At 42.8% G+C, this 26,954-nt stretch overlaps 1 protein-coding gene across 1 annotated transcript in view; it reads left to right on the top strand.

Annotated features, from left to right (window-relative positions):
• Nucleotides 1-26,954, top strand: part of GRIN2B (glutamate ionotropic receptor NMDA type subunit 2B) — a 287,265-nt gene that overhangs the window by 172,765 nt on the left and 87,546 nt on the right. The window contains exon 3 of the mRNA XM_047067235.1: nucleotides 5,377-5,491. Coding sequence (XP_046923191.1) covers nucleotides 5,377-5,491 — 115 coding nt within the window. The remainder of the gene's footprint in view (nucleotides 1-5,376; nucleotides 5,492-26,954) is intronic.

Below are 26,954 nucleotides of genomic sequence, written 5' to 3'. Positions count from 1 at the left end.
AGCCCCGTCATGTGATCTTGGTAAAGCCACAAATCCTTCTGGACTTCCATCTGCTTCATCTAGAAATTAAAGGATTGGATGAAGGGAGAGACTTATCTTTCTCATTACCACGTATATTTCTTATTAACAGACATTAATTTTAAAAATTGAGGGCCTTGTAAAAGTATGGAGGGCAGAATGAGAATTACAGTGCCAGGGCTCTTGGTTTGCTGGGAAAATTCTAGCAGAGCTCTTCTGGATGCCTCCCACACAGGGCATCCTGCTAAATCATTGCTTTAGGTATCATTGTGGTGCAGTGGATGAGCTCTGAGTGGCATGGTCAATGTCAAAGAGGCACAAGGGCTTTTTTACCTCAGCTTGACCTCATTAAACCCACTGGAGTATGACTTTAGCCATATAAAGCAAATGTATTGGCTCTGAGCCCATCGGGGTTCTGAGGCTCTTTCTCAACAAGGAATCAAGCAGGAAATGAGATGCATTTTATTTCATGCAGTCTGTATTAGGGATCTACATAGTCCAAGGCATGACACGTGACATGTGAGAGTGCTAAAATGCACATCTGGGGCTCACAAAACTGCTTTCACCTTCACTAGGTGTTATAACGAAAAGAACACTTAACTGGAAACCAGAAGACTTGAACTCCAGTACTGAACGGGCAGGTCACCTTGGAAAATAAGGGTAGCATCTTGGGACCTGTTTTCCCCTTCCCTCAATGGGTAGTTTCTAAATTTTCTTCTGGTTCTAACAGTTTGAGGTTCTGTGTAGTATTAGAACTTTATGGGGCGCCTGGGTGGCGCAGTCGGTTAAGCGTCCGACTTCAGCCAGGTCACGATCTCGCGGTCCGTGAGTTCGAGCCCCGCATCGGGCTCTGGGCTGATGGCTCAGAGCCTGGAGCCTGTTTCCAATTCTGTGTCTCCCTCTCTCTCTGCCCCTCCCCCGTTCATGCTCTGTCTCTCTCTGTCCCAAAAATAAATAAATGAAAAAAAAAAAGTTTAAAAAAAAAAAAAAAAAGAAATTTATGAGACACAAGGAGGTTCGTTAGGGTCCATCTGCATCCTGGAGACAAATCAAGCTATATATATATATATATATATATATATATATATATATATATATAGTGGTTTTGCCATTCAATATGTGTGTGTGTGTGTGTGTATATATATATATATATGTGTGTGTGTATGTGTGTGTATATATATATATATATATATATACACCAAATATGTGTGTATATATATATATATATATATACACCAAACCTTGCTGGGATTTCCAGGGGCCTAGAGTCTTCCAGGAAGAGCTTCTGAATCTGACTGCCACTTGAGCTAGGCTTTCTGACTGTCTGCTTGAGGATGACACGTTTAGAGGAAAACAGAATGTCTGTCCCATCTTAATTATAGTTTAATCCTTTACCAAGGATTTACACATGGAAGCTTTGGGGTTTTAATTAATGTTCAAAATTGGCAAAGTGCAGCCAGATCCAAAGGTGGTTGTATATTTTCAGGCCTTATGGAAAGTTAAATTGACGAATGTGACCATTTGACCTAGTTTATCCCTCCCTACGTGGAGTGCAATCTCCATTCCTCCAGTGTGTATTCCATTGATAATTGGGTCTTGTTATAATGTAGTTATCACACTTTAACTCACAAGATCCAAAATGAGGCAAGTTTCTTGCCTTTAGATATTCAAAATGACACTAATATATTTCTTTTTCTGAATTCTTCCCATTAAATAACCTTATGTTTGTATCCTGTTTTCTATAGTTTTCGTATCCATTATTTCATTTGATTTTTTTTTAATCCATTATTTCATTTGATTAGCACATTGGGCTTCTCTGATAAGCAGGAGGTAGAATGGTGTTTCCATTTTGAAGAGGAAATGCCAAAGTCCCATGCCTAGAAGTGACCACACTCCTGATTATTTTATCACACTTGCTGTCCCTAGTGAATGGACTGCTTTGTTCTGCTATTCAAAGGGCATCCTTGTTCAGGGCGGGTGTGTATTTGCAAGCTCCTCACTAATAGCCAAATGTTGGCACGTTAGAGGGAATTACTCAGAAAAACACAATGTGAATGATTAATCTGCATACTGCTGAAGGATATGAATAATTAAGGGATACTTTGAGAAGAATATTTTGCATATTGTCATAAAATGTATCAATATTTTTGATAAGTGTAAAATACATGAGAAGTGTCTAGGTAGAATAAAATGGACCTGTAGAGCTGGAAGAGAGCGAACATCCCAGAGGGAGTTTTCATTTAAAAAATCAAAAGGATGTGCAACAGGAATAACTAGAAAAATTTAACTACAGAGCAATTACACTACCCATGAATGTAGTTTATTTTCTGACAGTTTGAATTTTAAAACTTATACACCCAATTCAATGCTGTCCCCTTCAAAGAAGTCAGCTTGAGACGCATTTATGCTTCTTATTACTTATTTTTGGAACTTTTCTCATAATTGCTTTCTGAAATGGACATTTCTTAAAAAACATTGTAAAGGTCTTGTAGATAAAGTCAGAATTATTCAGAGCCATGTCAGGTGAAAAAGGAGGGTGCTTAAGCTAGGTAACTAATTTCTCTCTCTTTCCCTTCCTCTTTCTCCCTTTCTCCTCCTCCCTTTCCTCTAAAAAAAAAAAAAAAAAAAGAGAGAGAGAGAGAGAGAGAAAACTAAATTTTTTTGCATGTCTCATTAACCTTCTCTGAAGAATTCCAGAAATTATTCTAAGCAATGCAGTATTATTATAATAAGAATATATTTTCCAAGCTAATTACATTGGGTGCTTAAATTCTGGTTTGTTAGTTTGAAGTGTTTTGTGGTTTTGTAATTCTGTTCCTTGGAATGAATTATATAGGGCTCTGGCTGGAGTGTTGAAGTTGTAAAGTATAGGAGACCTGATTATTTTCTAACTAGTGATGGGCTTGAGCAAGCAGCACGGACCCAAGAGATGAGGGGCAGTACAAGGGATGGAGGAGATGCTGTGTGGAGTGCTGAGTTGAATTAGGAGGCACTACACTTTTACCAGTTGGAAGTGTCCAGAAAGAGCAGCCGGGGCATAAGGAGAATGGGGCTTGAAGTCATGGCATATGATAACTATGTGAAAGAACTGGTGATGTTAAACCTGATGTGACATATGTCAGGCTGGTGTGGTAAAGAGATCATGGGACTAGAAATATGGCTTAAAATGTAATTTCTGCTCTAAATTAGTTGTAGGACATTGGGCAAATAATTTGACTTCTCAGTGCTTGGGTTTCCTATCAGGTAAAAATTACAGAACTAGGGGCGCCTGAGTAGCTCAGTCGGTTGGGCGCCCGACTTCGTTTGGCTCAGGTCATGATCTCACAGTTTGTGAAATCGAGCCCCGCGTCAGGCTCTGTGCTGACAGCTCAGAGTCTGGAGGCTGCTTCGGATTCTGTGTCTCCCTGTCTCTCTCTGCCCCTCCCCCCACTCCCGCTCTGTCTCTCAAAAATAAATAATAAAAAATTTGTTTTAATGCTTAAAAACATAAAATAAAATTGTAGAACTAAGTGAGCTTAAGTTTTCTTCAAAGATTAAAATTTACTTTACAAGGTAGACATGATAATTGTCTTTGAATAGTTGAAGAGCTTTCATGTGGAAGAAGGAGTAGACTAAGACTGAATAATATCTAAGAAGGAGCCAGTATCCAGGGGTTTCGGGAAAGCAAATTGCTTTTTTTTTAATGTTTGTTTATTTTTGAGACAGCGCAGCTGGGAAGGGACGGGGGGCGGGGGGGGACAGAGGATCCAAAGTGGGCTCTGTGCTGACAGCAGCAAGCCTGATGTGGGGCTCGAACTCACGAACTCACTGAGCCAAAGTCAGGCACTCAACCCACTGAGCCACCAAGGTGCCCTGAGCAGATTTCAACTTTAAGTAGAAAACAAAACAAAACAAAAAATAAAAAAAGGCACCCTGCCCAACAGTGAGATGGCACTCTTGATGGTAGAGGGTGCAGTGATAACAAGAAGGGCTGAGAGAGCCAATTTTCTGTTGTAGAGGGAAAGCATAAACTGTGAGAAGTGGTGGACCAGTTGACTACGAAAGTCTCTTTCAATTCTGAGATTCTAGAGGCCTCTATTCTTTTGAGGCCTTCTGTGTTCTTGATTGCATTTGTGAAGACCATAAGACCAGAGAATGACAGGCTGAAAAAGCCCAGGCAGCTCTTGAAATAATAAGTGGTCCACGCGGGTTTGGTTCATGACGTCTAGTATTCTTTTTATAAGTGCCTGAAGGATCTGCATCTTAGCAACCTTGTTAGTTAACCTAATGTTACCTGGAAGAACAAAGAGCCTCACGGTTTCATTGAATGAGAAGACTTAAAACCAGATCCTTGAAGCTGCCTCCTGATACATTCTTCTTCCCTTCAGTGTGTTAGGAAACTGTTGTTGGTCACAAATTCGAAGCCCCTAGAACCCTGGTGGCAATTACAAGATACTTTTTTGCTTCTCAGCAGAGACACCTCACGACGGCATCAGACCCAAGGCTCTAGAGTAGCATGTCATGTGAACACTGAGCTAATCATTATTGACTCCTTGGGCCATTATGGTAAAGGAACATTAATTACCATCAGCACAGTTGCACTAATGTGGTTGTAATGAGCACGCCTGTGGGAATTCCCAGTGAGGGAGCTCTTCATTGGATCGGAGCAGACAGCAGAGGAACAAGGGTGAGCTGGAGGTGCAGGTGTTGAGGGGGAAGATAAGTTCATTGGTTTGACTCCAGTTACTTCCAGAGTTACTGCTAATTTATGTGCCTGTGCCTGGAATACTTTCTGAGATACCTCTCCCTCCTTCCTCCAACCCCCCTCACCCCCCGGTATTTTCTGTTCACTATACACAATGCAGTAGCCCCAGTTTCCAGATGTATCCTGAGGAACCAGACCCCTGACTGCTGGACTCCTCTCACAGCTCTTAGAAGCATGGCCTGGATCTTGGCAAGAGTTCAAAAGTGTGTACATATCTCTGAGAGGCAGAGAGACCCTGTGCTCCAGTGTGCCACCTTTCTTAGCAGAAAGCTGTCTTGGTACACTCCCCCTTTCTTCTCTCTACCAACTCCACCCTTTAATTGACCTCCCTTTGTGAATAATAACCATTGCTTAAGGAGGGTTTACTACGTCCCAGGCCTCGGTGGGAAGTTATCTCATTTAAGCCTTACAAACCTAATGAAGTAGGTTTCTTATCTTTCCATATTATTCCTATTAAATGAAAACTTGAATGTCTCTAGGCTCAACAGTTTCACGGTGATATTTGTATGTCTATCTAGGTGTCTGTCTCCATTCACCTTTCCCTCTGTCTTCCTGTCTTATTCTTGGCATACCTTCTTCATACTTTTAACCTTTGTTTTCTTTTATCTTTACAGATACCTGATCAATGTCACTTTTGAGGGAAGAAATCTGTCCTTCAGTGAAGATGGTTACCAGATGCACCCGAAACTGGTGATAATCCTTCTGAACAAGGAGAGGAAGTGGGAGAGGGTAGGACATATCTTTTGTCATTCTCAAGCAAAGCAGACGGGGTAGGGACATAAAATTTTGCGACACGTTAAAAGAAAACCAAACCCAAACCTTAGTTTTGGTCTCTGAGCTGTGAAGTTAGAGTGCAATACTTTGAGAGCACAGGAGAAGCTCAAACTCAGAGTTTCTCCAACTTGCATCTTCGTGTTCTTGTCCTTTGGTTAATCAAGAGATTATTTTCTTTATGCATTATCATTTTTATTGGTTATGGTGCTGTGTGAATCATGACTTTATTCTAATGGAAGAGTGTACATGTATAATGTAACATAATTCAGTGAAGAAATCAAATCAGTGATATAATTCAGAAGTTGGGTCCTACACAGTGTACTGGGGAGGCCGATGAAACGTAATTTATAAGCACATAGGTTTGAATTTGCTGTGATCAGAGGCTTGCCATTGCAAGGCTCTTCTCAGGATCTCTCCCGCTGACAGCTGACCACAGTATCTGAAACTCTACCATTAGAAATTAATTTCTGTGATTGCCAGATTACGTAGGTTCACTTCCTAGCTCTTCTACCCACAAACTTGTCTACTTAGGACCTTGTACAAATCTCTTAAGTACTCTGTGCCTCAAGTGTCTTCATCTATAAAATGAGAATAAAAATAAAAGTACCAAGATCACAGGGTTGTTATGAGGATTAAATAGATTAATACATGCAAAGGACTTAGAAAGGTGCCTGGCACACAGTAAGAACTTAACAGGTATTCGCTTTTGATTTTATCCCCGATTCCTACTTAAATACAAATGCTCCCCAGAGCAATGTCAGCACTGGTGCTTCTCTGGTATATGTTCTTCAGGTGTCATTTGTCCCTCGAGATTCTTTGCTGAAAAATGGTTCTGTAGATAAATAAGGTTGGGAGACATACCTCCAGGCTCTCCTTCTGGGAGGTTCCCAGAGCATAGTAACATTTGGAAGCTCAGAGGAATACTGTCTATAGCAAAGGGCCATGTCTAACTTTACTTACTCTGATATTTTCAAAATTTATTTTATTATTAGACCCCTTTGTTCATGAAATTCATAGTCTGTAAAACATGTTGGGAAACACCGATTTAAAGCAATTTCTGTGGACTCAGTCAGTTGGCTGAGAACAGGCTTCAAGATGTCAGCATGGCTCTGACTGGAAGGAAACCCACATTATATATTTCCAGAAAGAAGGGCCAGGAAAAGAGACCAGAGATAAATTTCTTGAAATTCACAGTCCTGTCCGTGAGCCCTGGACGGGTAGTTAGGTGAATGCTCATCTGTGAAACAGCATGTGTGGCTCACGTAGTGGGAACCTGGGGCCTTATTCTTAAACTTGAAAGACTTCAATCTGTCATAGAGTTCCTTATATCAGGGCACAGCCATAAGACTTAGATTATTCCTTGTGTTCTTGATTAAAGTTGCTCTCCCTCTACTGAGTTATCATTTGTTCAGAAATGGTTTTCCCCTGGGCTCCTGCCCTGCACTCCAATCAAGCTGCTTTTCACTGCTGCTATAGAGACATAATAATTTAAGAAGTGTTCTGGGAACTCATGTATGATAGGCACCTCTGTATATCTCCAGAAGAGGAGTTATTAATAACTGAGGCTTCGTACATGGATCAGAGATGTCCAGTTGGGTAGCTTTTATGCAGTAGACTCACGATTACTGCCTCAAGGATGGGGCATCTCACACCTCTCCTTCCTTAAAGAGATCTTACCATCACTCGTGCTGACTTCTCTAGGCTGGAATCTGAGGCCTGTGACCACTCCCACTACTACCCTTTCCCAAACTAGTCACCCTCCCTGGGATTTGCATCCCTTCCCTTCTCATCAGTTCTACCTTTACTGTAGCTCTTGAATTTATTCCTCCTTATATGATCCGGGAAGCATGTGATAATTTTTTAAATTGATGCCTACCTTTATCCATTCAGATCAGTCCTGGACATGGCTGCTAGAGTGAGTTTCCTAAGGCACAACTCTGATCATGTTCTTTCTCTGCCCAAACCTTGTTCAAAGCTTCTATGGTTTGTGCACTGGGTCCAAACTTTATTCTGGTGTTCAAGGCTCCCGTCTACCTTTCCAAGCCTGTCTTCTCTCCCTTGCTGTTTCCCGTCTCACCATCAAGCTACATTGGGCTCTCTCTGTTCTAAGATATTTCCCTGTATGCCTTGCTTCCTGTACAGCATGTATCATGTTTCCTTTTTCTGAAATGAGTTGTCCAGTTATACAAATAATAACCGTCCTTTGAAGCCCAATGAAACTGTTACTGTCTTCTTCTCTCGTCTTTGACCAAAATATAATCTGTCACGCTCCCTTGTCCCCCGTAACCGTTGTCCCTACCTCTGTTGTAGCACCGTCCCATCTGCCTGTTTTAGAGTTGTGTGGATGCGTGCTTCCATATGGCAGAGGCTGTGTCTTTATATCGTCTTTTCCTCCCAGCAACCTGGAAAAGTGTGTTGCATAGAGCAGTTCAATAAGTATGTGTCAGGTGAATGAGAACCATTGCATAATACAAGAGTCGAAAATCCATCATTAAGAATCCAAGTTTACGTTATTGCCCTTGATGTAATACCTCTTTTGGGGGGCAGAGGGGAGATAAAACCGTTATGTAGATTGAGTTTTCATAGATCATACTTTAAATGTACTTTAAACAAGGGAGCTTGTTATTTAAAGAAATTCTGTGGTTAATCTTTTTTGTAAAGCATTTTGGGAGGGGGTAGGAGGTCATAGAATATCACATATTCATACTGGTTTGGTTCAGTCAGGGAACATTGCTGAAGAGTGGTCTTTACTGTTTGTTGAATTCACAGATCCAGGAGGCTCCCCAGTGTGGAACCCCTTGTTAGGGCTCCCTTGTGGGCAGAGACGGGTGGCAGGAGCCAGGCACAGCTCTAGTGCATATCTGGGATGTGCTGAAGTTGTACCATGGGAAGTTAAACCTTTTTTTCCACTGTTACCCTGACCCCCAGGACCCTCTGTGTTCTCAGGATTTCTGATACCACTCCGGAGGGTCCCATGTGGCCCAGGGAAGATTTCGTGTCTGTGGACTCCGGAGAGGCAGGCACCAGGGTGAATATTTGACAGGGAGGAGATGGAAACTGGGAAGATAAATGGGGAAGGAATCTGGATTTGTGGGGAAAATGAGGCAACAGACAGGACCCACAGCTTCTGGTCATGCCCTTAACTAGCTGTGTGACCTGCTCTTTTCACTTTCCTGGATCTTTCTTTCCTCATGTCTGAAGTCATGGCATGAGATTAAGACGACTTCTAGGGCCCTTTCTGGCTCTAGCTTCTTGGATTACAAAATTCACGTTGTAAATAAGTAAGCACTTGGAATGGAACTGGGGTGGGAGCTGAAGCATACAAAAGGAACCTGAGTTTGTTTCTAAGGACAGTAGCTTCCAGGGAATATGTGTCATTCTTGTCATTTAGATAAATATCATCTCCTCAGAAGGCCTTCCTTGGTGACTCAAGCTAACGTAGAGCTTGAGCCACGCTATCACAACAGTTCGTTTTAATTTTCTTCAGGATACTTTTTTTATCTGCTGTTTTGCCTATTTGCCTGATTATCACCTGTCTCTTCACACCAGGACAGATGCTTCCTGGGAGCAAGGACGCTGTTCACCTCTATAAGCCTAACACTCTAGAAGAGTATCTGGCTTAGAGTGACGGCTCAAAAGATAGCTGTTAAATAAATGAAGAATTCATATGCTTAGGAGAGTCAGTATATTGACCAGGCATTTCACTTCTGCCTGAAATGCCTCCAGGTGGACGGAGTGGTTTACTGAAGAGAGCGGGAGAGCAGGCACATTCTCCACCGCTGCTGTGAGAGGCCAAGTGCTAACAAGGGTCTGGCGGGCGGGGTGGGCGCCATTTTCAGTGAGGCCCAACCTCCCAGAGGAGGCAGGCCTTACACTTTTCAACGAGGAGCCTCAGGTTGACGAAGACTCATTCAGATGCTGGTGTGAACCATGTGAATACCCTCTCAGGTTTTAAAACATAGTCTCAAGGCTACCGTCTCACAAATCTGGCTCCTTCTGGAAGACTTGAAGTCAAGGCAGCATAATCTGGGACTGAGCACGGTTTTGGACTCAGAAAGAGCAGAGATGAATGCCCCTTGTTGCCGTCTATCCGCTGCATAAACCAAGCGGCCATACTACCTGAGTCCGTTCCCCTTTTGCAAAATAGGGTTTTACATAAGGCTGTTATGAAGATTAAAGGAGACTTTATAATAAAATACCAGTTAATAGTGACTGAAACGTAGCCAGTATTCAACAAATGTCAGTCAGTGCCCTTCCCCACCCCTTTTTTTAAGGTAACATTTGCTCATGGTAATAAGTCAAATGGTACGAAAGGGTATCCGGTGAAAAGAACATCCTCTTATCTGTGATCTTCAGTTCCCCCAGGCCCCTCCCCAGAGAAATCCTTATTTCCAGGGTCTTACGTATTTTCTCTGAACATACTGCAAGCGTATAAAAATTCTATATATTTACTCAACCTCCTATTTTTTTAAAATAGCACCTGCTCTTGTGAACTTGTAATGGGATCCTGTACAAGTAGCCACTAAGGAGGCATGGGGGCAGCTAGAATAGCACAGAGATCTCTGGATCAGACTTACAGTCACAGAAAGCCAGGTAACGTCTTTGGTATGTGGGAATGTGGAGGAGAACATTTCCCACACGTGCATGCATGCGGGGATAGCATGATAGGTTGGAAAGGGTAGGGGATGGTGGTGGAAAAATGCGTGCAGAATGGGTTCATTTGTAAGTCTTCTCTCTAAGTGGGGGACAGCTGCATAAACTTGCATTAAAAATAGTCTGGCACAGAGAAGCAGTTCCAGCAAGCATTCAAGCTTCTGTCTTTATCAGAGCCTCTCATGATTTGCTTCATTGCTACCGCTCTCTGCTTCCATTTAATCGTTCCTAAAATGGGGATAATAAAAATGAAATGCAGTGGGGGTGTGTTCTGAGTAATGACTTCAAGAAATGATGATGGTGCATTTTCAGGCTGTAAGATGTAAACAGACCTTAAAGGGACTGTCTGGGTCCGAATTACAGGAGGAGACGTAAGGCAGGCAGAGATGCAAACCATTTCCCCGGGGACAACAGGTGTATTTTATAAGCCCACATTCCCTCTTCTCTGCCTCCATCTACTGGAAAATGCCCTTCCTTATGTAAACTAAAACATTCTCCATTTGTCTGGGTCATTTTTTTGGCTCCCCAAATCCCAGTTATCACCTTAGGCTTGCAATACTGAGACATTACAGCCACATCCACCACTGAACGGAGTGCTAGAATGAAAGTACTTAGCCCACACTGCTGGGCCTATAATAGTATTTATGAATTAATGGACGGAACAGTGGGAGAGGAGGAAGGGTACGAAACTGGTAGAAGGAAGATCCCCCAAGAGCCACAACAGCAACAACATAATAAGACAGAATGTTCTACTGGCATCTGAAGCCTGGGATGAATGAAAGAGGTTAAGAGATGCTATATGCCTCCGATAGCTTCGTATCCAGGAGACAGCGGCAACTCCAGGCTGTGGATGCCCTGTGCTATGAGCACCTAACGACTCCAGTGATCATATTCCAGAATGACCAGTTTGGTGATGATACAGCAGGGGTTGATTGCTGCTGTGGTAGGTGCCACTTGAAAGCTGTTGACAGACAAAATAAACAGCCACTCCACTTCCTCCCTTGCGTGTGTGCATACAAACACATAGGCACATTCACATCCAAACTGGCAGATTGCTCATGACATAGGAGCCGCGTCCGTTTGGTTATTCACCGTATGCCTGTGCCCAGCACAGCGCGAAACATTCCTGAACAGGCCAGTAAATGTCTGGTGACAGCCTGAACATGCCTATACAAACTGTGTTCTACCACCCATCTTTGGAGGAGAAGCCAGGGAGCATCCCTGCTCTCTTCAGACTTTACAGAGGTTGTCTGAGGAGGTGAAACAGAAGCTCCTCACGTTGGGGGTGTTTGTTCTGGACCTCTCGATACTGCCGTTTGACAACATGCTATTTTTACCGACTTTGAACTGAGTACTAATATGCATCATTGGATTAAGGGATTAGAACACGGGATCCATGGAGAAAGGCTATGGGAATTGGGGTTGTGAAGGGGAGGAAGAAAAGGCAATGAAGTGATGACTTACTCTCTTTAAATATATGAAGACTTATTGTACCCAGTGTTGAGATCAGCTGTTCTGTTTTTCTCCTCTGAGACAGAACCGGAGTAAGTGGGCTTAAGATCAAGCAGAGAGGATTTATATTAGCTGTAGGGAGAACTTCTTGATAGAAGTTTTGAGTACCAGGACTGTTAATGACACCAGGGGATGACTTTGGAAGTCTTAAAAATGGGATATGTCCTCATCACTCTGCAGTGTGCAGCCCAAAACACAGTACATGAAATACATGGTTGTGAGTTTTCCTTCCATTCTCCTTCCCACCCCCCTTCCTCCCTGTCCTTCCCTTCTCTCCCACACATAATTATTGAGCATCTACCATGAACCAAGCATTAACCCCACCAAATTAGTGTTGTAGTTTTCCTAGTGGCTGGGGGAAAAAGGAGAACAGCATTTATGGTTTTCTTATAAAGAGAATCTATTGAGATACTTACTAAAGACATTTTAATTATTTTTTACATTTTTTCATGTTTATTTATTTTTGAGAGAGAGAGAGAGAGAGCGAGCACAAGCAGGGGAGAGCCAGAGAGAGAGGGAGACACAGAATCTGAAGCAGGCTCCAGGCTCCGAACTGTCAGCACAGAGCCTGACGAACCCATGAACCGTGAGATCATGACCTGAGCCGAAGTCGGACGCTTAACCTACTGAGCCACCCAGGCGCCCCAAGACATTTTGCTTATTAAATTTATGTGGGGGTGGAGGATAAGGTAAAATTTACCGGTATACATACCCACAAAGGTATTGCAAAGAGAAAGAGGAAGGTATTGCTCATTGTGACACTTAAAATTCTGTAACCTAAGGTGGTTTTTAAATCTTACTATTTGATACGGTCGAATAATGGGGTGGATGTTTCTTTCATGTTGCTTGGTTGGTAAAGACTCTCTGCTGATATATATTTATGACCATGGCTTACAAACAGGGTGGCTGGATTACATGTCTTTGGCTGCCTTTCTGAGTTGTGATTATTTTGGACTCTCACATCCAAGTACTCCCTTCTTATCCACTGATCTCCCAGAGTCATGGTCCACCCTATTCGTTAACCCCTTTTCTGGGGTTCCAGAAAGAGACTCCTGGGGGCCAGCCCCGAGGAGCAGAAAGTGTACTCTTAACCACCAGTGTCTCAACGCTTGTTATTAGACTCAGTCCACAATGCCAAACTGCAACCCAGTGTGCGTTTCTAAAATAATTTGAAGAGAAGAGCAGGATGTAGTGAGGGAAGAGACTTCAGAAATGTCATTTCATAAAGGCTGGTTGTCTCCGTGTGTTTGTCATCGGCCACTGAATGAATGGGATAAAAGAACAAGATAACCTTGGTTGACTTTACTTCTGAAACCTATCCATGCTGATGGGGAAGAAAAAGCAGAATTGAACTTGGAGACTGAAGTGCTGGCTTAACGAAAGGCAGTGAGGAACGTGTCCCCAAAACTAAAATACGGCTTACGTCCATCTTGTTTACGTTTTATTTTTATTTCATGACCATTATCTTATGGTTGGCTCCTGAGTCCCCTGAACTATCTGTCTGATTTCTAGGTTATAGCGTTTTTTCCATTAGTGATATTGGAGAAGAGATAGTGGTATACTGGTTAGAAGACTTTTGTGCTTATCTAGGTTATGTAGGTTAAAAACATTTATGGTTTTCTTATTATGAAGGTAATTGATGCTTATTAAAGAAATTTGGGGGAGGGGCGCCTGGGTGGCTCAGTCGGTTGAGCGTCCGACTTCGGCTCGGGTCATGTACTCGCGGTCTGTGGGTTCGAGCCCCACATCGGGCGCTGTGCTGACAGCTCAGAGCCTGGAGCCTGCTTCAGATTCTGTGTCTCCCTCTCTCTCTGCCCCTCCCCTGCTGTCTCTGTCTCAAAAATAAATAAAAACATTAAAAAATTTTTCTTTTTAAAAAGACATGTGGGGGAAATAAGACACAATATACATACAATATACATTCAAAGAATTAGCATTTATATTTCTCTGTCTCTTGCTGATGTTTCTTCTCCGTGCGTGTTCTATGTGTGCATGTTATCACACAATGCAATGAGATATGGCAGAATTGCTAATACAACTTACAACAGCTTACAATCTACTTTCTTCTCTTACTGTCTCTTAATATTGTAGATGTTTTTTTCTGTTTTACTGATATTATCCAAAGTGTGAAACTTAATGACTGTTTAATATTCCATTGTAAGGATGTATCCCACTTCTTTAAACTGGTCACTGATAACTAGACGTACGTGTATTAAATAGAGACTGAAATGAAACTATTCATATCATATTTCATACAGTGCTCATATGAAAATAATTTCAGAGTTTTTGATAATCCAGCTGTGATTCCATAAAGACTGCTTTTCAAGGTAACAAGGTTTGGCCACTTTTTTTTTGTTATCTAATGTGCTAAACATTACGAAGGAAAGCCCTTAAATTGAGAATTGCTTGGGTTATTTATATTAATTCGCTAATCAATGGACACATATCCAGTTGGAATGGAAGGCTCTACTTTGTGATTCCTGGTCGGTCAGGACTCATGGAGGGTTTTGTTTTTTTTTTCCTTTTGATCTTCTGATTGAGTGTGTAGCCCTCTAACTTTGCTGATGAGGATTTTTCTTTGATAGTTACAGCATACAAAGAATGGGTTTGGCCATGTGGTCTGTGTCTGTCTGCAGTTTTCATCATACGGGGATCATTTTCTTGAGAGTTGGAAGCTTGTAAAATTCAGACCCCTTTTCCCAGGGAACTCTTAGGTATGTCAGCCTTTCTAGTGCTATTTCTGTTCTCTGTGGCACAAGTGACTAGGAGGAAGGGAGGAGAATCCCCTTTTTTCACCAGTAGGGGCAGCACCTGGCTAAACTCACTTGTTATTTGTAGGCGGATATGCCTCAAGACTGCCCAGGCCTCTATAGCAGGGTGCTATTCTCTTTATACTTTTATGTATTTTCTACCAAAGAAAATACTTTCTGCATGCATTCACAGCATGTTGACTTTAGCTGAGATCTGAAGTTTGACATCAAAACTATAATATCTGAATGTCCTTCATATACAAACAAGCTCTATTGACCTAGCATGACAAGATCATCTGCTTTGAGTTTTTCCTGCAATGATGATGGATTTGTACTAGTCCGTACACAACCTCTCTCACTGTAATACCTATTTATGAGATCTGGCCCGGAGCAGGGTAAACATAATCCATGTACACGGGGAGAAAAGCTCTGACCTTGACATGTTAACACTGCTAATCAGCCTGCAGTACAAAGATTTGAAAGGAAGTGTAGGCCCATTAAGAAAATAAATTATCTTTAAGAATGAAAGCTATTGGGGCACCTGGGTGGCTCAGTCGGTTAGGCATCCGACTTCAGCTCAGGTCACGATCTCGCGGTTTGTGAGTTTGAGTCCCACATCAGGCTCTGCGCTGCCAGCAGCCTGGAGCCTGCTTCAGATTCCATTTCTCCCTCTCTCTCTGCCCTCCCCTGCTCATGCTCTGTCTCTCTCTCTCTCAAAAATAATAAACAAACATTAAAAATTTTTTACAGAAGAATGAAAGCTATTAATAATAAAAGAAATATGGATACTAATCTCTCACAGTAGCCATGGAACTCCAATTATTTGGGGTGGCTTTATTATTTTGTCTATTAGAATTATCTCTGTTCATAATTTGGTGAACATTCTAATTCTAGTTAATTAGTATATTAGTATTAGTGTATTTGTATATCTAGTTCATGATATGTGGAACAGTTATATATGCACATATGCATCTCTCTCTCTGTGTATATATACATATACATTTATCTATTACATATCTATATAGAGACAGGAAGGTGGGAGGAGAGAAAGAGGACTTCAGATGGCTTGGAGGCTCTCACCTCACGTAATCCGGGTTTTCTCTGCTTTCTGTAAGGGCTGCCCACTGCTGACTCAACAGGTTTTTCAGGTCTTAGCTCTGCCAGCTAAATGTTCTGAAGGTTTAAACTTAAGCGTGTGTGTGGGGCGGGTGGGGGGGAAGGTGAGAGGACGAGTGTGATTTGGAGAGGCAAGTTAGAAGAACACACATGTACATGAGTCACGGGGAGAGTAATGGACATTTAGAGGAAGAAAACCATTCTCCTTGGCTATATTTTCCAGGGGTTCAGCATTCCGTGTTTACACCAAACCCCTCTAGATATCCTTTCACATTTGTCTCTTCCAAGGGTTTGGTGTGGGATATCTTCTAAAATCAGTGTCTTTGGCTATTCCTGTAATATGTACCATTTTTTCTTCACTCAACCCCTAGGGAAAGGCACTTGCTGGCAAAGGAACAGAATAGTACCTATCAAGTAGAATTTCTGGTGGGTAGTTAAGCCACCTCAGCATTCTCTTTATAGAAACGTTAAAACAAACAGAACCTTTATTTTCCCTATAGGAGCTGGGAAAGATGTACAATTCTAGAACAGTCTAGCCTAGAATTAAGGTTTGGCCACAGGCGCATCTGATACTTATATAGCATTTTATTAACAGTGTGGCTTATGAAGAGCTTTAGTGCATATGATCTCATTCTGACTCCTATTAAACTTTTGGCAAATAGTTGTACAGATAAATAAACTGAGACTCAGAGAGGTGACATGATTTGCCCAAAGCCACACAGATGAGTGGCAGAACTAGGTGTCGGCATTTACATCCAGCTCCATTTTAATCCAACATACTTTGTGCCTTAACACACAGAAGAGTATAACAATACAACTAATGGGATCAGAGTGTAGAAATATCCTTGGAAACAGTTGTGTAGACCAGAGGACAAATCACACCATGGAAACCCTTGAGAGGGGGGAATAGTTAGTAGTTAGCCCAGACTGTGACTGGCTATTTCAGTGTAACATTTTCCTGAGATGAGCAAAAATGAAAAAAGAAGAGAGGGAGGGAGGGAGAGAGCAAAGAAAGATAAGAACAGTAACAAAAAAGGCTTTTCTGCATCCCTACCTTCCTCTACCTCCCTCTACCTCCTCACTGTTATTACACACACATACATGTGCATGCACACACGCGCACACACACACACACACAATCATACATGTATCCTCTTTTCAGTCGACGGCAAGAACCTGTCTCCTCAAAACTGTGTCGAACATGTTTCAATAACAAAGGGATAACTACCTACAGAAGCAGCTGTCCAATTCTGATCGCGTAGAGGGGGTTTTCTAGGAAACCGTGCTCTTCTGCATTCAAAGCTCTTCTCAGATGCAGCCACCATGGCAGTGGCACCGTGGCCATGCAGCCCCCATTGATCAGACATCCGCTGAAGGTGTAGAGAAATGTTGAAACACCAAGGGGAATTTAAAATAGCTGACCTACAAAACAGCCCTTAAACCTTTGTAGGAGAGTAACATGAAATTTTAACTTAGCTTTACATAAAACACAATCAACCAAATTATTTTATGAACTCGACTAGCTAAGAGAGAGGAGTAGTGGAGTTTAGGGATCTCATGTAAAACTAGATGAAGGTTCATTAAGATTACATTGTATCTTATATGAAGTATATATAATCCATATATATGTGAACGAGAAGGTAAGAGCAAACTTCAGTGAACAGGAACACCAATCTTCTGTGATTCATTTCTGCCACTTAAATGTTGCCCCAAATGTGATTGTGGGTTTCACTGTGATACATGAGTTAATTTAAGAGCCATGAGTATTTTTTTATTTAACTAATCATGTGTTTATTTTTATAGTTGTCTGTCTTTGGCAAGTGACAGTTGCCTCACCTTTACAGTAATATGAACTTTTTTTTTTTCAACGTTTATTTATTTTTGGGACAGAGAGAGACAGAGCATGAACGGGGGAGGGGCCGAGAGAGAGGGAGACACAGAATCGGAAACAGGCTCCAGGCTCTGAGCCATCAGCCCAGAGCCCGACGCGGGGCTCGAACTCACGGACCGCGAGATTGTGACCTGGCTGAAGTCGGACGCTCAACCGACTGCGCCACCCAGGCGCCCCTTGAACTTTTAAAATACATTTTAAAAGGAAGGTTATTTCATATATTAAATTAAAAGTACCATCGGCGTGATACACAGATGTGGAGAAAATTGCTACAGTGGTACCTGAGTGAGTGAAATTTGCGAAGTGCGTCTTCGGGGCAAAATGTGCTCCCTACACCAGCCCCCAAGTCATTCAACTTTCCCGTCTTCTCCGCCCTCCACCCCTCTGCATTTAGTCTGCACGCCAGCATAATTGCCACTGACCTTTCTTCAAAACCTCTTGTACTTTTATGCCCACATGTCTTTGCTTATGCTCTCCCCTTGACCTTGGATTATTAAGCTTGACCTTTGAGGCACAGTATAAAACCCAAGAGGCATCATATCTTACCTCCGCATTGCACAGTAATTTATCCACAGAAGTATCAACAATGGTGCTCCACCTTTCTGTTCCTCGATTTTCTCATCTATAAAATGGGAAGTATAGTGCCTATCTCAAACTGTTGCCATCAGGATCAAATAAGTTTTAATTCATGTCAAATTCTTAGTACAATATCTGGCACGGGGCAAGTGCTGTGCAAATGTTCAGTTACTTTACTTGAACGTAGTGTAAAACCCATGTAGCACAGTTGAAACCGGCTTCTAGAAAACAAGAACGCGAAGGAAAATGACAACACATACCCACAGGACACAGTTGGATTTTGGCCTTAGTCACTGAAAGGAAGGAGCTAGGAAATACATAGAATTCTTGACTTGCTCAAAGATAAATTGGTAATGAGCAAGCTTTCTTCCTTTATTGTTAACTTTTTGCACAAGGATTTTCTTTTTTAAGATTTTTTTTTAATTTTTCTAACGTTTATTTATTTTTGAGACAGAGAGAGGCAGAGCATGAACGGGGGAGGGGCAGAGAGAGAGGGAGACACAGAATCGGAAGCAGGCTCCAGGCTCTGAGCCATCAGCCCATAGCCCGACGCGGGGCTCGAACCCACGGACCGCGAGATCGTGACCCGAGCTGAAGTCGGACGCCCAACCGACTGAGCCACCCAGGCACCCCTGCACAAGGATTTTCTAAAAATTGAGTCTTAAAATAACGGCAATAACACAGCGCAGTCCACAACATGGCACAGAAGTCCACACTGGGCCTGCCACCGGGACATCAGTGAGTTTAAAACCTCCTCAGCTTAGACTTATCCTGTTGTGGGTTGTCTGTAACTATTGAATAACAACCGAAATGCGTTAAACGGTGATGACAGTTTAGGAAAGCTTGTAATGTGTCCTTGTGCCATTTGATCTCCTTGGGTTTTGTTTTCACTGTACTCAGCCACCACTTTGTGGTTGACGATAAGGAACTGCCAATCCCTCCTTTATGGCCTCCTCGTGTGGCGAGTAATTGGCCCACAACCCTTCGAGGAATTCCTGCCACAAAGGAAAGTGGTTTCCGTCCACAGAAGACAGTCCTAGCCAGGGTTGGCTATAAAGGGAGTGATAGTATTGACACCTGAGTAGTGTTTTACACTTTGCACCCCTGGTCCTCAGTGCGGTCCCTGGACCAATAGCATCTGCATACCTAGTAACTTACTTGAAATGCAGATTCTCAGGTCCTACCTCAGAAGCCCCCAAAATGAGGCCCGACCATCTGAATTTTGACCTATAAAATGCAGGGATAGTTTATCACCGACATTTCCTATTCAAAAGGACAAGAGAACGAGAGAAGTTATTTGTTTAATGGGTATTTAAGACTGCCACTCTGTCACTGTCCTCTGTTCTCATTTTATTTTCCAGCCATTAACTGCAAAGTAAAAATCTTTATCCCTTCATAAAGTGAGGGACAGATCCAGAAGCATGGCAAGAAGGAGTTAAGGCCTGTGCCGCTCACTCCGGGAGATTCTGAATTACTTGTCATCTTTGATCACCACTACAGAAACTCCCTGATATTAGGCTGGAAGTCTGGGTTTATCCATTCAGCAAATATCTCCAGAACCCTTACCAAGTGCCGGGCACTGTTCTGGGCATAGGGTAAACAGTAATAAGACCGACAAGTTCCCTGCCCTGGAGGTGTTTATGTCTTGTTAAGGAAGGTCACACAACAAACACAGCAACAAATAAACAGGATCATTTCAGATGATACCAAGTGCTGTTAAGGTGGTGAGATAGGGTGCAATGGCTCTCAGCCACATGATGTCATCCCCCAAAGGGGCTTTTGGAAATGGCTTTATTATCTTAAATAAGTTGCCAGTTTAATTCCTAAGGAATATGTCCAATGGCAGTTGTAAGAAACTTAACTGGCAACTAGATGTAAAAGTATTTCATATTATGCCCATAAGACCTCCGCTTAAACTGTATGTAGATACTGTGTCGAGACTATAGACCCCCTTCTGAGCCGCAGAGGAATGTGGGTGGTATTTGGTCTTCCATTTGTTTCTAGGTTTCGGAGAATTGGGATGTGAAATTTGTAACTCGACACATCAGGCTATAAACATTCCAGTATTGATGTTTGATTTTTCCAAATAATCAAGACCTACTAGGCCTCCTTGTTTAGTAAGAACTGTATTTAGGAAGTTGCCTACCCTCACCTGCTCCAAGGGGTGCAGGTGCTCCACTCTTTTGCACCTGTTGTGGCAATTGCTTCCTCCGTTTTCTCCATTTGACCCTGGAGGTCATGATGTGACACTATAGGAGGACCTATTGAGGATCTTGAGGAAAGGTGACAAGCTAGCAGTCCAGAGACTGCTTTTGGATCATAGACATGTTCTATGTGGCTTAAGAGATGTGTATTTAAGGTTAAATTGCTTTGGGTACTTAAATATTTAGAGATGCCCCTTAGATCTCCAGATTTCTGGATTTCCTGAAGAATCAGGAGAGTGGCAACACCGGGCTCACATTCTGCTGGAGCTGAGGGGTGTAGTAGCCTCCTTTGGATGGCATACACGTTCTCCAGCTCTCCAGTTCAATGCAGCCTCCCACCATGTCCCATCGCTTTTATTAATGACCTACCTGATTGGGATATGGGAGTTTGCAACTCACAGAGCAGAAATGAATTCAGAAAACATTCAGTCCCAGCTTAAGATCTAGAATGTATACCTTGAGAATGGGTACATTCAAGTTTAAGAAATTGGGGATTTATGGAGAGCTTTTGATTGCTCGCTGCAGTTCACCTTGGAGTCTCTAGGGGGCAGCTGAGAATTCTGAGTACAGTCTAAAAATGCCTCCCTGTCCTGGGCAATTATAGTTCTATATTGTACTGATTTTCCAAATCCACCTTACGATTGTAGAAGGAAAAAGAAATTACCTATTCTGATGGGCTTTCTATTTGTGAGACAGTGAAATACAGAAATACAAACTTTTAAAAAAAAATTTTTTTTTAACGCTTATTTGTTTTTGAGACAGAGAGAGACAGAGCATGAACGGGGGAGGGACAGAGAGAGAGGGAGACACAGAATGGGAAGCAGGCTCCAGGCTCTGAGCCATCAGCCCAGAGCCCGACGCGGGGCTCGAACTCACGGACCGTGAGATCGTGACCTGAGCTGAAGTCGGAGGCTTAACCGACTGAGCCACCCAGGCGCCCCCAGAAATACAAACTTTTGATGCCTTAAAAAGTGTTAGTCTTATAAAGGGTGTGTATTTGTCTTTTTTACTTGGCAAAGTAACAGATAATCCCAACTGGATGAATAACCTGGAAAGGCTTCATAGGTGTGAGCATTCAAGGGGAATTTGAATGATCCAGGGGCATTTCCTAGTGGAGAAATGAAGGCTTCAGGCAGAGGAAAAACTCAACCGGGAGACCAGGAGAATGAAGGAAGGGGGTGGGCAAATGAGAGAATGTGGAATAGGAAAAGCTGAAATTAGAAATGAAGTGGCGGGGTGGGGAGGGGTGGGCAAATGTCACATCTTAACGAAGGAACAGAAAACTGATAGCAATTAGAGAGTGATAGAGTCTGAGTGTAGTGAGAAAGCAAGAAGGCTTCTGTCATGCTATTCTGATGAAACTAAAGCCAAGAAACAGAAAGGAAAAAAAAAAAGCAGAGTCAAGAAAAGAGGTTGAAATTGTCTTGGCAGGAGAAGATCCACACTCAGAGATTTTGAGCATGCAGAATAGAAAGAAAAATGCGTTAATAATGAAAATAATGGCACATGTATCTTTACTGTGCGTTGAGTGCTGAATAAGGATGTAAGGGGAGGGCTTGGTCTCTCTACAGGGTACTTTAGATTCCCCCACCCCAGCTCAAAAGTTAGAAACATTCTATCTCAAGATGGAGCTTTCTAGTATCCAAAGAACTACAGTGAGTGTATAGCGTTTTCTCCTACTCTGCAAAGCTCAGATAAACCTTTCTTCTTTGATCTCCACTGGCATTGCTGTTTCCCACGTGAAAGCAGGATCTCAAAGTCCAGTGGAAGAAAGTGTTGCTTTTCCCTCCTGTGTTTAGAGTTATCACTTCTTTCTCCAGGCCGATTCAGTTCCATTCAATACACATACTGAAGGGCTTCTCTATGAAGGATTCTATGCTAGATGCTGAAAGGAAAGAAAGGTAAATAAGATGCCCTGTTCTCAAGAAATGTACCCTCTTAAGAATGTTATACAGATATGGGGCGCCTGGGTGGCTCAGTCGGTTAAGCGTCCGACTTCAGCTCAGGTCACGATCTCACGGTCCGTGAGTTCGAGCCCCGCATCGGGCTCTGGGCTGATGATGGCCCAGAGCCTGGAGCCTGCTTCCGATTCTGTGTCTCCCTCTCTCTGCCCCTCCCCCATTCATGCTCTGCCTCTCTCTGTCTCAAAAATAAATAAACGTTAAAAAAAAAAACAATTTAAAAATAAAAAAAGAATGTTATACAGATAAAATACAGGGACGAATATGACTGTGGTAGGCAACCACTAAGGCAACCCCCAAGGATCCCCACCCGTATTTATATTCTCCAGTTGTGGGGTGCCTGGGTGGCGCAGTCGGTTAAGCGTCCGACTTCAGCCAGGTCACGATCTCGCGGTCCGTGGGTTCGAGCCCCGCGTCGGGCTCTGGGCTGATGGCTCAGAGCCTGGAGCCTGTTTCCGATTCTGTGTCTCCCTCTCTCTCTGTCCCTCCCCCGTTCATGCTCTGTCTCTCTCTGTCCCAAAAATAAATAAAACGTTGAAAAAAAAAATTTTATATTCTCCAGTTGAATCACTGGCCACTTAAAGACTAAAGGAGGAAAACACCCTAAAATGTGTGTATAAACGTATTGTACACAAAGTTAGGATTTCTTTTTCAGAACTGGAGGAATCCGTCCCATCTTGAGTGATAACCTCTCTTTTCTGCAACAGTATTTATTTGTGTCTGATTCCAAAAGTAACAGTAATGGTCCATCAGAGGAAAGCTAAAAAGAATAGAGAAAAGCATGAAAAGAAAATAAAGCGCACCTCAAATTCTACCTCCCAGAGATAATTTCTGTTTACATTTTGTTTCTGTCATTCCAGTCTTTTTTCCTCTGTGTTCTTATGTATTATAAATGTGCTTTAGAAATATAAGGGCATATTTTTATAAAATTGGGATGGTATTATATATCCTGTTTTGTAATCTACATTTTTAATGATGCTTTGTGAATAGTATGTCAAATATATATTATGGATATATTAAAATATGGTATAAACTAGGGCACCTTGGTGGCTCAGTCAGTTAAGCATCCGACTTTGGCTCAAGTCATGATCTCATGGTTTTTGGGTTCAAGCCCCGCATCAGGCTCTGTGTTGACAGCTCGGAGTCTGGTGCCTGCTTCATATTCTGTGTGTGTGTGTGTGTGTGTGTGTGTGTGTGTGTGTGTGTTTCTCTCTCTCTTTGCCCCTCTCCCGCTTACACTCTGTCTTTCCCCAAAATAAATAAACATTAAAAAGATAAAATACGATGTCAACTATATCATTAAGTATCCATGTAGCTATTACCTATTTATGTTCATCTATATATCATGTAATTTTTTAGCTCCACATATTACATTCTTTAAGCACTCTGTACCTAAGTATCTATGTCACAAAATTCCTACACCCCTATGTGCCTCCCCACATACGTGGGGTAAAATCTTGGCCATAGCTCGTTGGTCTGCGTGTGTTGACAGTAGCAAGATCCCTTCCTTGTTGGCATTTGCCCTCTGCATCGCTCACTTCCTGGCGAACTTGCTGGAGGAGAGAACACCAACAGGTGTTTTGGAGAAAGCTAGAACACCTGGCTGTGTTGGCTTCTTCCTTATTGCTGAACGTGAACCCTGCTTCTTCTCTAAGCAAGCACAGCCCTCCTGGGACTGACGTTGGAGTTGCAAATCTGCCTCTTGGTGCTCTTCCCTAAATGCCTTTTTAAACATGCTCAATAATAGATGAGCACCTGGGCCTTTCTTCACAAAGGAGAGCTCAAGCAGTTTTTAGAACATGAAAAAGCTATTTGGCCCTTTAGAGCAGATACTTGGAACGTCCCCAGTTCCCCAGGACACCATTTAATAACCACTCGCTCCAGGACAGCAAGTGGTTTGCCTGGTGGGTTTTGTTGCTCTATTTGTTCTTTGAATTAGTTTTTCAATCCTGGACTCAACTTTCACCGAATCTTTATAACCAGTTGTTTGACATGGATGTTCCCAGTCCCCATTCTTAATTTCTTTCCCTGCTCAGTCTCTCCCCATTGCTACCGTGACTCAAGCAAGATGTCTACTACTTGACTGGGTCCTAGTATCCCAGAAACAGGTGCATCCACTCCCTTTGGCTTATCAAGTCTTGGCTCTGCCACCAATTAGTGGGTGACCTTGAGCAAGTCACTTAATGTCTCTGGCTTCTCTTTCCACCTCTGTGAATCAGGAGGGTCACATTAAGTCCCTAAGGTCCCTTATAGTTCAGACAATCTGTGGTTTCAAACACCTATTTGGGTTTGCCACGGTGTTCTGACTATGGCATATTTTCAGGGGCAACTATTTGTTCATTAGTTAGCTATAAGAATTGTTTATTTTTAAACTTCATTTCCTACACTGGGCAGCCCGGTGATTTGGCTTCATGGGCTTTTGTTAGCAGTTACCTTCTGGGAAGGGAGGTTGAATGTTTTACACTGGCCTCCTTCTCTTGCCTTTGTAGTAATCTGCAGGAATCACAATGTAGAGCAGACTTCTTTGGAACCTTGCTACCAAGAAGTCAGGGAACAGCCTTTGACTGTCTTAGCCTTACGCAGTTGGGCCGTCTCTGTCTCCTTCACGAAAGAGACATTGGTGCTTAGGGTCAGGCAGTGCCACCTGCACATCCGTGTGTCACAGTTGAACACACAGACCACCAGAGTTTCCTACCTCACTTCCCACTGTAAAGCAGGCTCTTCCTCTTTTTTATTTTTTATTCTGTATTCCTGGATATTGCTTCGCAAGTGACTACTTCCCTCTTTCTTTGTGATCCCTGTCTTTAAAATTAGAAACAACTTATAGGGCCTGGTCATACTCTTTTTTTTCCTTTTTATATTTTGAAGTCATTGTTGTGTTCTGGGACCAAACTGCCTGTTCATGCTTTGGATTACTGTTTATTCAACAATGTGCTCATCTTTGCCTGCAATGTGTTGAACGCTGTTCTCGAAGAAAAGAGTGTGAGGAAGGTGAGAAGATTGACATATAGGTGGAGAAAGTAAGAGAGACGGTAAGGAAAAGGGAAGACATTGCAAGAGTAGCTAAAAAAGGAGGTGGGACAGTGTAGACTCCACCCAGGGCAGGAAGCAGGGGAAATGAGGGGAAGGAAATCAGAAGATTTAGCAAGGGAAAATTCCAGTGTGCGCCAACTCTTCTTCTAAAGAAGATTGTCTAAAGTGATAGGCACCCTGGCTGACAGACAATAAATTATTAGTAATAGCTAACACTTCTATAATAAATTGGCATTTATAGACCAGACACTGTTCTAAGCAGATTACTTATTAACTCATGCTAAACCTCACAACATCCCTATGGAATCAGTATTTAAGGTGAAAAAAAACACACCAAAAAATCATGAGGCCCAGAGAGGTTTAGTGGCTTTCTGAAGGTTACACAGCTAGTGGATAGAGGAACTAGGATTTGGGCCTTGCAGTTGGACCCCAGAGACTACACTGAATACCGCGTACCCCTGAATGTAGCATAGGGGGAGATATGGCCCCACTCTCACGCTCTTGGGGGTGCAGTATGGATTAACGCACACGAACTTCTAAGTGTTCTGATGCCTGATTCCCTTCCCCATCCATTCTTCCTGCCCTGAAACCCAAGCCTCATGCTCAGTGTTTGCCAAAGTTATCCAGCATTTTTGCTTTTGCCTCAGGCATGGCTTGAGTATAATTACCACTGGTCGGGCGACGTGGTTCTATTCTGGGCAGAGCCAGGTTAGGGGAATAAGCCTGAGAAAAGACATGACATTTTGGCCCACAGGTTTGCTGGTAGCCAGAGATATGAAGCTTCTGTGGCTTTTGGATACCATGAATGTCTTGTGCTTGATGCTTTTTCCTGTTTGAATGGCGATTCCCTCAACATGATATGCAGCTAATACCCCACCAATGTCTAGCCTCTCCAGGTTTCAACTGTGCAAGGAAAACAACTGGCCCACTTAGGTAATTACTAATTGTTTTGTTTTGTTTTGCTCCGAAAGCTGTAGACACCTGGCATTTTCAGTTCCATTTCTTCCGTTGAAATATTATTTTTTGTTGTTCCCACCCTCTCTCGAAGCTGGGAGCTTCTCTTTCTCTTGTTTGCAGACCTTCAGGGAGGCAGCCAGAAGTTGGGGCAGAGCGTCCTCCCCAACCTAACAGCTATTCGTAAGCCTCAGCCTGCGTGCTCTGTAAAACAGACGGCCAGTCTAGCTTTACTGCATTGTAATTGCCATTGTAATGGGTGGACGGGGATGCCTGGGCCTTAGTTATCTGGACAATACCAGCCCAGAGGCGCAAAACACACACCAGCCAAGCGGCCAGAACTGGACTCCAGGGCTTTTAGCCGTTCCAGTTACGAAAGAGAACAGAGTCAGCACTTGTGCACAGCATCTTGGTGAAAATGATAATCGACTGTCAGCCACAGAGCCGGTTGCCTCATTGGTAGCAAGCAGTTTGGAGAGCCAGTGCCCAGAGCGCCTTGCGCACATACGTGGCAACACCGCCCCACAAGGCTGTTCCCGGACAGTTTAAGCAGAGACCGCAGGATACAGTGCATCACCTGCAGATTTCTTGAGATGTGCTGTATGTCAGGATTCTCGCTCTGGTCTTTCATGTACAAACAAGCAAATGGGATTAGCTAACCGTAGCTGATGTCTCTCGTTCTTCATTTTCCTGCTTCTCGACTTTCACACATTTTCAGGTATTTTCCTCCAGCTTCTTTTCAAGGAAACCAGGAAAGCTTTTCTCTCC

This window comes from Lynx rufus, unplaced genomic scaffold (genome assembly GCF_022079265.1).
Source record: "Lynx rufus isolate CCGP_SWC_20201006 ecotype Redwood Valley unplaced genomic scaffold, mLynRuf1.p SCAF_7, whole genome shotgun sequence".
NCBI lineage: Eukaryota > Metazoa > Chordata > Mammalia > Carnivora > Felidae > Lynx > Lynx rufus.
Note: the sequence above shows the minus strand (reverse complement) of the source record. Positions and strands in the feature narration are given on the sequence as shown.